Here is a 12,566-nt window from a genome sequence, read left to right as displayed (position 1 = left end):
GACCGCATACCTAATATTTTGTATTCAAGAATAAGTTTAAGGCACAACACCTATTTATTATCAACATTAATAGTGCAACAGTATTAAGAGACAAGCGAAAAAGTTTTAAGATGACACCTTGTGTTTAAGCTCTCTTCTGCCGTTCACCTCTTCTCCAAAAACGTACACGACGATTCGTTGACGAGCGCCTTCCAAACCATTTCCTGCAAACTGCTGTTACATTTGGTTGACGGAATTACGAAGAAAAGCGAAGCGGAAAAATGTCCGGTGAGCGTCAATGACCTTGGCACCATTGTGACGTTAGCAAGGCTGTCGCAAAGTCGGAGAACCATAGTAAAAATGCGCTACTGACAGCGGAAAATCACGTTGTAACAAACTTCGTTTACATAACAAAATATAAACTCGTTTATTTGCCAGTTTTGGTAGCTGAAAAGTTTGATTTAATTAAACTACTAGGGCTTCCACAATGTATCAATCCAAAGCCTTTTGCTCGTAATTTTTTTGTGACTTTTCGATTTCAAAGTACTTGCGTGAGCACACGGCTCTGGAACTGGGAGCCAAATAAGTTGGTTTTGGAACCAACTACGTTCCACCGAAAACAGAAACGTCCATCTTAGTTTTAGTTGTCAAGTTATGGGTGTACGGCTGGTGGACCTAGGAATGGGCAATTTATAACAAAACTGAACATCAAAAATCACTTCATACTTTCACACTCTCAATCACTCCACAGCAACAAGGCAGGGAAATTCTTATGAAAATGTTGGAGGTTTTCGTGCTGAAGTTCCGAACCATCACCAAGCACGTCCTGCCCTCTCTCTTCGCAAGATGCAAGCAATCGGCAAACGAAACTACGTCATCATCTGTGACGTCATCTGCTGCCGCAACGAGCTCGGCGTCGAGTTCAACGCAAGCTGAAACGCCACAAACGCCTGTGGTAGGTTGTGGAAATTTAAATATCAGACTTTTTAAAAAAATTTCAGAAACTTGAAACTTTCCTTGTTGTATGCATTGGATTTGTTTTTTCCCTTTTACTGTTTTTATTCTTACCCATCTGGACGTGCTTTGTTAGTTGTTTCAACTTGTCCTGTTTTTATTGCATAAAGACAACTAACGTCAGGGCCAAGCCAATGCCTTGCAAGTATTAACTATACCGTACCCCAGAAAATAATGTACTTTGAAATTCCAGCCCCCTCCAACCCCAACCGCTCAGGCGACGTTCTCATTGCCCCCCGGACCATCGACCCCCCAACCTGGGATAAAAGTTCCAGAACTCGACAAGAAAACAAAGACGGGTAAGTTTTTTTGATGGCCTTTTTAGTTCAAGATTTCGAAGCTTTTTGTGAGACCAAGCGTTTAGCTATTATCAACTTTATCAAAACGAATCGACTGGCAATTACGGAATTATTCTAGAACATCTGTTTGACATTCGGAGTCTGCGATGCTATTATCAAGTACATACACCACTTTATATCGCGACATTGATACGTGTGTGGCTGTAATTTTTGAATTCGAAACATAAAGGGTCGGGTACTTTTTATTAAATTTTCGAAATTTCAGGCTTATCCTTCACTGCTGTGACGGAATGTTTTTTTTCATTTTGTAAGTTTTTGGATTCGAATCCTAAAGATTCTATATTCTGCTTTGTCTATCCCTATTAACGATATTAGTTAACAGGCTGTGATTTTGTTACCACCAAGCGGAATGTTTCGTCGCTGAAAATTTTGGATTCGAATCAGATACATTTAATCATTTTAGATTCGAATCCAAAATATTTAAATTTCTGATTCGAATCCGATATAAATGTTTTTGCACCCTGCTTTAAACTACATTAAACCTTACTTTCAACATCCTTGCCACATTTTGTATTTATCCGCAGAAGACAGCAAGCCGTTGAGTCAAGTAACTGTGGCTGATTGCCGAAGTTTGGTGAAAAGCCTCGTTTGTGGGGTGAAGACAATCACATGGGGGGCTGGGTCGTTTAAGGGGGCCACGATCAAGGAATCCGGGGGCGCAACCCAGATCACCCCTCTCGTTTCTTCCAATAAGCAATTTTTGCCCGAGGAAACCGCACTCTTTGTAAAGTTGGTTCGATACGCGCTCAAGGCACTGGACATATACCAGGTGAGAACCGTGGATTTGAATGTTTCACTGGCGGAGATAATTTTTTTTTTCGTACGTACGTTTACTAGCACTATAACGCAGTTTGTAACGGCAGGTTTAACGTATTTTGGGGGTTAATTTCTCTTAAATAGTAACGAAACAACAGAGCGCTTATTTCGGTGTTTGTCAACTAAGGTTAACAGTACAGTTTTTGAACGGAGCAACATATGGCCGTGACCTCTGCTTTGAGTTCTCTTTCTTTGTAATAAATGCTATATTTTCTCATTTTGAAAATGTTGGTTTTGGTTTTAACCTCCACGAAGTCTACCAAATTTGCCACGTGGTATAATCCAACGAGTTAAGAAACCCTTACCCTTCATTGCAACAGATAACGGTAAGTTCGACCGGACAGACGACCGTGAGAGCGGCGAATTCTCACCCGATGAGAGTAAAAGAGGAGAAAGAAGTACTCGAACATTTCGCGGGCGTTTTTACCATGATGAATCCCCTCACCTTTCGCGAGATATTCTCTGCAACTATCGAATATGTTGTGGACCGAATTTACAACAACTACGCCTTACAGGTGAGGAATGGCCGCCAGAGGCTTGGGGTTGTTGATCACTTTGTCCCACTTCTGATTCGAAACGTATTGTTTGCTAAATTTGGTTTCTTTATATTGCGTTAAAATCGTTTATTTTCCTAGAAATTCGTCTGGGAATATTCTATGGGGCCTATGTTTGTTGTGCATGCTTTTCGTGTAAATTGAAAACTTTGAACGCTGGACGTGTTTGGAACTTCACATTCGTCACTTTAATTGTCAGATCCACAATGCACATGTAACGTAATCTAAAAAATTGTTTGGCCGGCATGTGTTTTGCTAGTTTTTAAATGGTACCATGCATTCGTCACTTATAATTCACAAGTTGTTGAACGGTGTATTGCATACATAGTATTGCAAGTTTACCCGACTTAACCAACCCTTTGCTTCTCGTTTAGATTGTGGCCAATTCGTTTCTAGCAAGCCCGCACACCTCCGCCACGTTCGCCACAATCCTGGTTGAATTCCTGCTCGAACGACTTGAAGACATGGGAATACCCGGGGAAAAGTCTAACCTGTATTTGAAGCTATTTAAGGTGAGCACACACATAAGGAGCCATTGACCTGAACTCTTCACAGGCTAACCCCAAAAAGCATGCATTTAGCAACGTTAGTAGTACAGGATTTTCCTAAAAATTTAAAATAGTGTAGCTTTTGACATGTACGGATTTATTCTGCAACTAAACCTAATAATGACATACAGTGGCCGTTATAATGACATTGGACATAAAACTTATGCACAATATGCCTAAACAGTGTTTCTCAAACTTTTTCTCATGTGACACGATTGCAATTTTGAGTCGCAGAAGGCTAAGTTTTTTAAATTTTTTCGCGGCGCCCATTGAAATTTGAAACGACGCACAGTTTGGGGGCCACTGGACTTAAACACGATATTTTTAGCTCGTATTCGGATCTGTGTCGTTGTTCGCCAACGAGAACGAACAAATGCTGAAACCTCATCTCCATACGATCGTCACGAAATCCCTTTCGCTCGCCAACACTGCACAGGATCCGTACAATTATTTCCTCCTCCTCCGCGCTCTCTTCCGCTCCATCGGAGGCGGGAGCCACGACTCCCTCTACCAGGAATTTCTCCCTCTTCTTCCCAACCTCCTGCAAGGTGTGGATCATATTTTTTAGCAGAAAGAATTTTGTTAAATAAACCTAATGGTGATGCTGTATCTTGTTGGTGTGGTTTGATCGGTTTCTCAATCAAACTTACGTCACAACTGATGTTAAATTTACGGTGTTTGTATTTCTTATTTAAAAAATGAAACATACCAGGTATTATGGAACATACTATGTATCGATAAAAGTTTATCATCAACTGGCGCATTTTATATAGAGTGTATTTTGAAATATTTTAAAGTTTAGAAGTTCCATGAAGAACAAAACGCATGTGGTACTCAAAACGCATTGATCTCTGGTGTAAAACTCACTTCTTTCACAAGGTCTGAACAGTTTGCAAAGCGGATTACACAAACAGCACATGAAGGATCTGTTCGTTGAACTCTGCCTGACTGTCCCGGTCCGCCTCAGTTCCCTTCTTCCGTATCTTCCAATGCTCATGGATCCACTTGTTTCGGCCTTGAACGGTTGCCAGACGCTCATAACACAAGTAAATTAAAAACCTTTGTAAGAAAACCGCTGTTTGTTTGTTGGTGACCCCGACGCTGTTTGTTAATATCGAATAATATCATAGGTTAGGGGTGTATGTTAGAAAATCGCTGTTTGTTTATTGGTGACCCCGACGCTGTTTGTTAATATCGAATAATAACACAGGTTAGGGGTGTATGTTAGAAAATCGCTGTTTGTTTATTGGTGACCCCGACGCTGTTTGTTAATATCGAATAATAACACAGGTTAGGGGTGTATGTTAGAAAATCGCTGTTTGTTTATTGGTGACCCCGACGCTGTTTGTTAATATCGAATAATAACACAGGTTAGGGGTGTATGTTAGAAAATCGCTGTTTGTTTATTGGTGACCCCGACGCTGTTTGTTAATATCGAATAATAACATAGGTTAGGGGTGTATGTTAGAAAATCGCTGTTTGTTTATTGGTGACCCCGACGCTGTTTGTTAATATCGAATAATAGCACAGGTTAGGGGTGTATGTTAGAAAACCGCTGTTTGTTTATTGGTGACCCCGACGCTGTTTGTTAATATCGAATACCCACATAGGTTATGGGCCCTATGTTAGAAAACCGTTGTTTGTTTGTGTAGTGACCGTTGGGTGTTTTTCGAACAAAGGCATGGGCAAATGCTAATTGCCCTTTTGGCCTGTGCTGTTTAATTGTGTTGACCTGTTATGCGAGCGTTTGAACTATTGGTGACCCCGACGAAACACATTTTGTTACGCAGGGACTGAGGACGTTGGAGTTGTGCGTTGACAATCTGCAACCAGATTTCTTGTACGATCACATACAGGTACGATAACAAGCGACTACGTAGCTTAATACCCTCTCAGAGAACCCAGCAATATTTCGTGCAGTCATATGATTGGTAGGATCTCCCAGACAGGCTATTTTTTCCCGAGTATAGGCCATTGTAAATAGGTGATTTCAAATGGCCATGTCATTCTTTATCCTTGCTGAAAACGATAACGTATAGTAGTCAGACATAAAACGGTGATATGTACAAAGTTTGGCCAATCTGCTAGATTCTTGTGAGCCTGCATAAGAGTGTGAACTAAACAAACAATATTTTTGCATTCTTTTGCGTTCCAATGTGCGGTTTCAATCCAGCCGGTCCGCGCCGAACTGATGCAAGCGCTCTGGCGAACATTGCGAAATCCATCGGACGACATCGCCCACGTGGCGTTCCGTGTTTTAGGAAAATTCGGAGGGTCGAATCGCAAAATGTTGAAAGAGGCTCAGAGCTTGGCCTTCGATGATTCGGATTCAATTGGACCTTGTTTGAAAATCCAGTTCAACGAATCCAAGTCACCGGTGTTGTTGCCTGTAAGTCAGTGTGGACTATTTTTTTGTACGAGTTGTCCATTTCTGTGCTCGTCAAATGGGCATTATTTATGTCATGAAATGATCAGAGTTATACTTCAGACTTGGTTTAAATACGGTATATATACGTTTGTATCTTCCATAACATCAATTTTTTAATGGATTTGTCTATTTTTAAAAACTTTAAAAATGAGGTTATCCTATAGTTTAAACACTGTAAATCAGCCAATAATGCATACTGCGTGCGATGTACTATTTTTAGCCCCAAATTCTTAAGTAAAAAAAACTTTAAAAAGTAATATGACTTAGCTTGCCTCAACCGGGATTCGAACCATTGTTATCCTGCGCACGAATCCCGTTTGATTTTTACTTCGTCATTCAACTTCGCGTCTTAGCCGATGCTGCGTTAAACTCGTTTTATTTTTATTTTTTTATTTTTATTTTAATTTTTTTTAAATTGTTTTATTTTTCTGAGTTAGGTTCAGGAGATCATCGCCAGCGCCCTCAAGTGCCTGAAAAGCGCCAGCACTGCTCCGTATTACAGAAGGCAATCGTTTGAAGTCATCAAGTGTTACCTTGTAAGTCGATCTACATCAATATCCATAACAACGTGTTTATCGAACAATACCACATATGACATAGGCGAGGGCTAATAGTCTTTTTTGATTTTTGCCGTTAGACTTCGTTGGTCTGTTACGTCAACGTTTGAATTATTGGTGACCCCGACGGAACCATAACAGCTCTAGATTTCGTTGTCTATCATCAGTGTATGAATTCCAGGATTGAAATAACGGATAACAAACTACTTATTCCCAAATAAACGGGTGTAAATCTATCTCATTAGTTTGTAATACGTATTTCCACACAACACTCGATGTTATGCTGTTTATAGAAATTTCATTTGTGTTTTAAATACAGTTGTTACGTCAGCTAGTATGTCGTCACATTCCGGTATTGGAATCAAAGAAATCTGAAGACTCAGATTATTTGATGAATGCGTCTAAAAATTCATTTTTTTAAACTGACTGCCGACTCAGTCACATGTTAAACTAAATTTGTGACAATTTCTTACAGGTTGGGATGATCAACAGCGGCGACAACAGAGGAAATTTTTCCCATCTCCTTCAACACCCCACGTTCAGGAACGGAGATTACCCTCGAGTGCCCGCTAGTGGCTTGTACAAGTGCTCGGACACGGTCACTAGAGACGCTTTCAAGCAAGCACTAACCGGAATGTTCAGTAAGTGGGCAGTTTTTGCGGGCGATTGTTTGGTTTTTCAAAGCGTCCGACCAATATACCAAGCAGAAAACCTGATCGGGAATCGTGGCCATGATATCATGGGTTCGAATCCCGGTGTGGAAAATAATAGCGGATTTGGTAAAGCACAAATAATTATATTATGATGGAAGTCTGAACCTTTTGAAAGGTAGAAGTTCCTTCTGCATACAGTAATCTATACACTGCCACGGTTTGGGGGAATGTGACGTTTATGTCGACAGAATTCGGGGAATCGACTAGACACTGCTTGGTAGGTTCATGTGACGGTCACTTACGTCAAACATTCCTAGGCCAAAACATGCAACGCCGCTATAATTCAGCCTTCAAACAAGTCCAAACACGGTCAGGGTAAATAGATTTTATGTATTTTTTATGCAACATGACTTAAACATGTGTTTCTATACCAAAAAAGGTCATCACAGTTTGGGAAGTTGTAACAACCCCCCCCTGATACCCGCCCCTGTGCTGCTTCTGCTCTGTATTGTGGCGCAACTCATGCTATGTAAATAACTACACCCCATATTACGATTTTTGGTCGAGAAGAGGTCTTGCCCTCTTTTAAAGATTGATCATTAAACAAGGAACATTTACTTTGGGTTTAAATAAACAGTTAACAAAGGATGTTTTGCTGCTTGTAACCCTAGGTTAAGTTCCCTGAGTTCCGATCCAAGAATTCCGCCAATCATTAACGAAATTGTTTTATTTTTCTGCCGACAATTTGCAGCAAAATCGTCCGGCCAGTTTTGTGGCATATTTAACCATTTGTCTAAATTTTTCACTTGTTTGTTATGTGCGACTTTTTATTGAGGCCTGTGTTGCAATTGCGTAGTGGCATGCACATTGCAATGGTGGCATTGGATTTGACAAAAACACTGCCTCGTCCATTGGGAATTGTAACGTAGTAAAGATGCGTTGGCAAAATAGTGACTTTAATGTCAAATTCAAATGGCTTGTTTCATTTTTATACCAACCTTCGTATTCCTATATTCATAAACTTAAACGTGAAAAAAGCACCAAAACGTGGCACGGGCCTCAACATGTCTTCACTTTCAAAAAAGCTTTCAGCTTCTCGCAATTCATCAGACGACCGAACCTGTAACCTAACGTAAAACGATTTGCAAAGTCACTTAGCCACACGCGAACAAACCACCGCCAACACGCCTAGAGTTTGACCACATGTACCCCAACAGTCGAAAGTCCATTAACCCACCCTATGCTCGCTCGCTCGCTCAATTCGGCGTGACGCGGATTGGAAAGTCCCGACTTGTTTACGTCGTATCGGTGCAGCGGAGCGTGACCGGGCGTCGTATTACGGCGCACCGAGCGTGAAGGAGCTTGGCGAATTCCACAGCGAGCAAACTGCTGTGAGGTTGTGACACTGTAGCTGATTGTTCAAGGTGCTCTCGCGTATCAAACTAGTGGCGCACAAGTTTGTTCCAAGGTCAAAGACATTCGAGCCACAATTTTGCCCAGACACGAAATAGTAACTTTGTTGGTGTAATAGCACATCACATACGTTGTAAGACCTGATCATTCGGTTTTTTCAATAGAAAATATGCTTTTTTTCGAGTAAAACTCGTTACCAATTCTTTTTTCATCACAAATTTTGCAAAAAATACTAAACTTTTTCCCATTCTAACATATCGTTTTGAATAGATAGTTAGATTTTAATGTAATTCGTCAAGGGCAAGAAAATGTAAAGCGTCCGTCACTTGTGTAAGAATTTGCTTCAAAACCAAAACAATTGGCCGAAGGCAGGGCGACGCTCGGTACCGAATGCACCGAGGAAGTTGTGCGCTCGAGGATTGCCGCCAACCATAGTAAAAAACACAGACACAACACGACCGACTTACGGACTGCTGCCTTATTTGGTTCGACTTGGCGTGGCTCGAGTTACAGGGACATTAACGCAAGGAAAGCATTAAAAATCTAACGTAGTTGCCATTGTTGCCGTTGTAGCCTTGTAAGCGGGTTAAGCATTGAAAGTCGGTCGATATGGAGTTCTATATTTGGATTTCAACCGCAGCCTTCTGCAGCAATCATGCTTGATGACCAATAGTAACCCCTTGTTTTTCAACCGCCAAACCCGTGACGTAGCGGTGGGCGTTACTTCCACTACGGTCACGTGAGCGACGCTCATTGGCTGGCGCCTCAAGCGACCGCGTGTTTTACTCAAATGTTTGTTTGGGCGAGGAAGGAATGGAATTCGCAGCTTTTCTGACGCTCCAGAGAATTTCGCGCCCATCACCCAGCAGTCAGAAATTAATCGAGGCAGTAGCGCAGGCAAATCCCAAAGTCCGCTGACCACAGCAGTGTTTCCCATAAAATTTGAGAAACATAATTTGGGTCACGTATTATTCACTCATTCAGATACAGATAATTTTAGAAAAACGTTGTTGTACTGCTGCTTCTTAAGATGTCAAAACAGAAGTCCGCCAGAATATTATAACTCGATTTAATGTGGCGTAAAAATCAAAAGGGTAACACTGTTTTTTGGCGGCTGACAACGTTGGAAGGCTCAGTAATGCCCGATTAGATAGGACAGCAGATCGATAACTTCCTGAAATTGGGACGCCCATATGCAGACAGAAGATCTCTTTCTATTTATATTCTGCCTACAGTCTCGCCTGCTTTATATAGTTTTGTACCAGGAAGGTCTCATGCTTGGAAATGCCAAGTTTTCTTTTTGGTTTCTAATCGCGTTAAGGCTTTTTAGTTGAAACAAAAAGCAACAGATGTTCCGTTTCCAGAAAGTGTTATTCGAAACCGGCATTTCACATGCAAAAAGACCCAAAAAACATTTTATCAAGCAGTAACTGTAGTTTTTTGAGTTACATTTTGGGTGCGTTTTAGGGCAGCTATACCCTTGTTGAAGTTGTCCGTGCTATTGTCTATCTGAAAAAAAAACACCACCACATTTTTTTCTACTGAGCCGAAATTACGTCACAGATATGGCGGGAAAATGTACGATAGTAAGGCAAGGTGTAGTAAGTTCAATTAAGAGTCTGAAAGGACTCGTGAGCGAGAAGGGCGTTTCGGGCTAAAGGCGCCGTTCGGCAGGTAAAAAGGGCCAGCAAAAAATAAATAAAAAAAATGCTATTCAATTAGTAAAATAATTATTTTCTACAGTGCTTTTTTCCCAGCGAAAATTTTACTTTTCGGCTAAATTTATAGCACGCTAAATGCCAGAATAAGCGAGGGAAGCTGTTAACGTTAAGCGGAAAAGTATTTTCCGAAACGATATCCGAAATTGCGTTTACTCTACAACAAGGCTTCGCGTTACATTCGTCGAATTTAGGCATTTTCCTTGTTTTTTGTGAAATGGTCGTTATGCAGCGTGACAGTCGTGTCCGCCGCATGGCGGATATTTTTAGTCAAAATTCTGGAAACCAAGATTGATTTCGATGCGAGATAAATGTAGGCAAGCAGATGTTTTATCTGCGGTATTAGGAAACATTTTCTTGCTAAAAAGGTTTTTTTTTTGTGCAAACTACAGCAACAGAGCTATGTAGACCCCCCAAAAAGGACAGTTCTTTATAAAATGGATGCAAAGTGTTTCTGTACATATATTTCACCAGACTGCATGGGAAGCATTTTTAGGTGCTTGTTCACAACCATAGAAAAGGATTATTTGTATTTTGTCTTCTTAAACTTATTTTTTTGTGTACATTGTTGTTTAAATCATGATGATTAAAATAGTTTGCAATGTTTTTTTTATAATCGCTGTAGATTTTACCAACAGCGATAAAAGCATTTAATAGCAGTGTGTATAAGAAAAACATATATTTCAGAAATAAAAGGAAAGCATCTTTAACAAGAGCTCTTCCAGTTTATTGTTACTTTGCCATGGAAAAATACACAAACTTATCAAAATCACTTGGCAACTGACTGGTTTCTACATTTTAACATTCAATTTCCTATGTATTCTTTTTAGTGTGTGCGGTAATAAAGGATCTTCGAAATATAGCACTGCCCTTTGTTGCCCACATTGTGCGTCACTTTACCTTCTGTGCCATCACACAGCAATCAGGACCATTTCCAACCACTGGAAAATACCAGAAGCAGCATGGACTCTTGGGTGAGTAAAAACAGATTGACCAAAACCCAAATTTTTGTTACGTTTGTGCTTGCTACAGCTATATTTTGTTCGACGAATGGAGTTTTTGAAACTGTACACCATTTTGAACAGCTTACTTCAAGAAAAAAGGGTTATAGCTCGACCAAACTTAGTTTTTATATTGTAAACGCTACACACATAATCCTACTACCAGAAATCCACCCAAATGGACAATCAAATAGCTTTGTCATGGTTTCGTTCCAAATGCTTTGTTATGTCATAATCCCCACTATGGAAAGCAATTGTGACGTGACACACGAGTTCTCAGTATGCTTCCAACCACGTGGCTGCTGCTTTCGGCGGTGATTGGGACATTAGATGCGTCTATAAATAGTTTCGTTCCTGCTTTTTGTGAATGGGTTCTATCACTCAACCGCTTAGAGGCAATGTGCCCGCGCATGCGCAGACAGGATATCCTGGAAGACTTAGCCTATACACGCACATGCGTCGGCCATTTTGTTCAACCTCGCACAAGCACGCGGGGTGGAGTTTTTTTTGCTGCTTTTTCGTTTGCCAAAAGGTTAAAGGGAATTGTCAAGCCAAAAATGTATTTTTCTTATTTTAAGTCGGTTTAGTTAGCTGAATTTCAAGTTAACAGATACCAAAAATAATTTTGCAAAGCGATTTAAAAAAAACGATTAACCCACAATTTCATCAAACATAAAAATCATGTTTCAAACTGAGCAAATCTGATTTTATTTTGTAACTTAGGGCAATTAGAAGCATCAGCACGCGTGACAACATCTTATGATCATTGTTTAAGTCGATAAAAAGGAGACTCCGCTGTGGACGAAAGTTATTTCATAAAATTTAGATATCAATGCGTAGGTGTTCCATGCAGTCGAAGCATTTCATCTATATTTTATTCCCAATAAATCGGTTCCCATCGTTTTATCAACGTTTTAACCTTTAATGCAACCCCATTGGACCAGCTCGAGTACTGCTGGCGAACAGGTCAAGTCGACAAACTCTTCTCCTAAAAATTATCGGCATTACCAATATTTCAGGATTCGGTACAAAGCCAGGCAGTTACGCCTACGGCATGGATCCGTTGGTCCTGGTGGATGCCGTGGCCGACTGCATGTCGTACGAGGAAAAAGAACTGTGCAAGATTGGAAACATCGCCGTGCTCCTCATTATAAGGGCAGCTGGTAAGTTTTGAGCAATAAAACTTAAATTTCTATGCGCTCGCAAGTCAGACTTAATTCTAATCCTTTGTTTTGACAAAATACAGTCAAATCCCGGTAATTCTAATCTAATTTGGAAAAATTTAGCAAGGTCTAATTCTGGTTCTAATCTAGTTATGCAGTATAAAAACATGCTTTATGCTCTAATACAAACAAAATAGTCAATGCAATAGTCTAGAATTTCATGATACAGACTAATTTGTTTGCATTGAAGATTTACAAAACCGCCAGTTATGTTCCTAACTTTATGCTCTGTCTATAACGTTTTTTTTATTATTTGGGACAAGCTTTCACCAACACTGGCAAATATTACAGCTCAAAACGTGC

The 12,566-nt window shown here is 40.3% G+C and overlaps 1 protein-coding gene across 1 annotated transcript in view; it reads left to right on the top strand.

Moving 5' to 3' along the window:
• The window catches only part of LOC145906519 (transformation/transcription domain-associated protein-like), a 45,996-nt gene that overhangs the window by 3,564 nt on the left and 29,866 nt on the right, over positions 1–12,566 (top strand). The window contains exons 12-25 of the mRNA XM_082993950.1: positions 130–267; positions 731–934; positions 1,187–1,292; positions 1,877–2,121; positions 2,489–2,683; positions 3,097–3,234; positions 3,599–3,818; positions 4,150–4,316; positions 5,061–5,126; positions 5,444–5,659; positions 6,136–6,234; positions 6,731–6,896; positions 10,870–11,013; positions 12,060–12,203. Coding sequence (XP_082850076.1) covers positions 130–267; positions 731–934; positions 1,187–1,292; positions 1,877–2,121; positions 2,489–2,683; positions 3,097–3,234; positions 3,599–3,818; positions 4,150–4,316; positions 5,061–5,126; positions 5,444–5,659; positions 6,136–6,234; positions 6,731–6,896; positions 10,870–11,013; positions 12,060–12,203 — 2,248 coding nt within the window. The remainder of the gene's footprint in view (positions 1–129; positions 268–730; positions 935–1,186; positions 1,293–1,876; positions 2,122–2,488; positions 2,684–3,096; positions 3,235–3,598; positions 3,819–4,149; positions 4,317–5,060; positions 5,127–5,443; positions 5,660–6,135; positions 6,235–6,730; positions 6,897–10,869; positions 11,014–12,059; positions 12,204–12,566) is intronic.

The sequence above is a fragment of the Ascidia mentula genome, chromosome 6, assembly GCF_947561715.1.
Source record: "Ascidia mentula chromosome 6, kaAscMent1.1, whole genome shotgun sequence".
NCBI classification, from domain to species: domain Eukaryota; kingdom Metazoa; phylum Chordata; class Ascidiacea; order Phlebobranchia; family Ascidiidae; genus Ascidia; species Ascidia mentula.
This window is presented reverse-complemented; position numbering and strand designations above follow the sequence as displayed.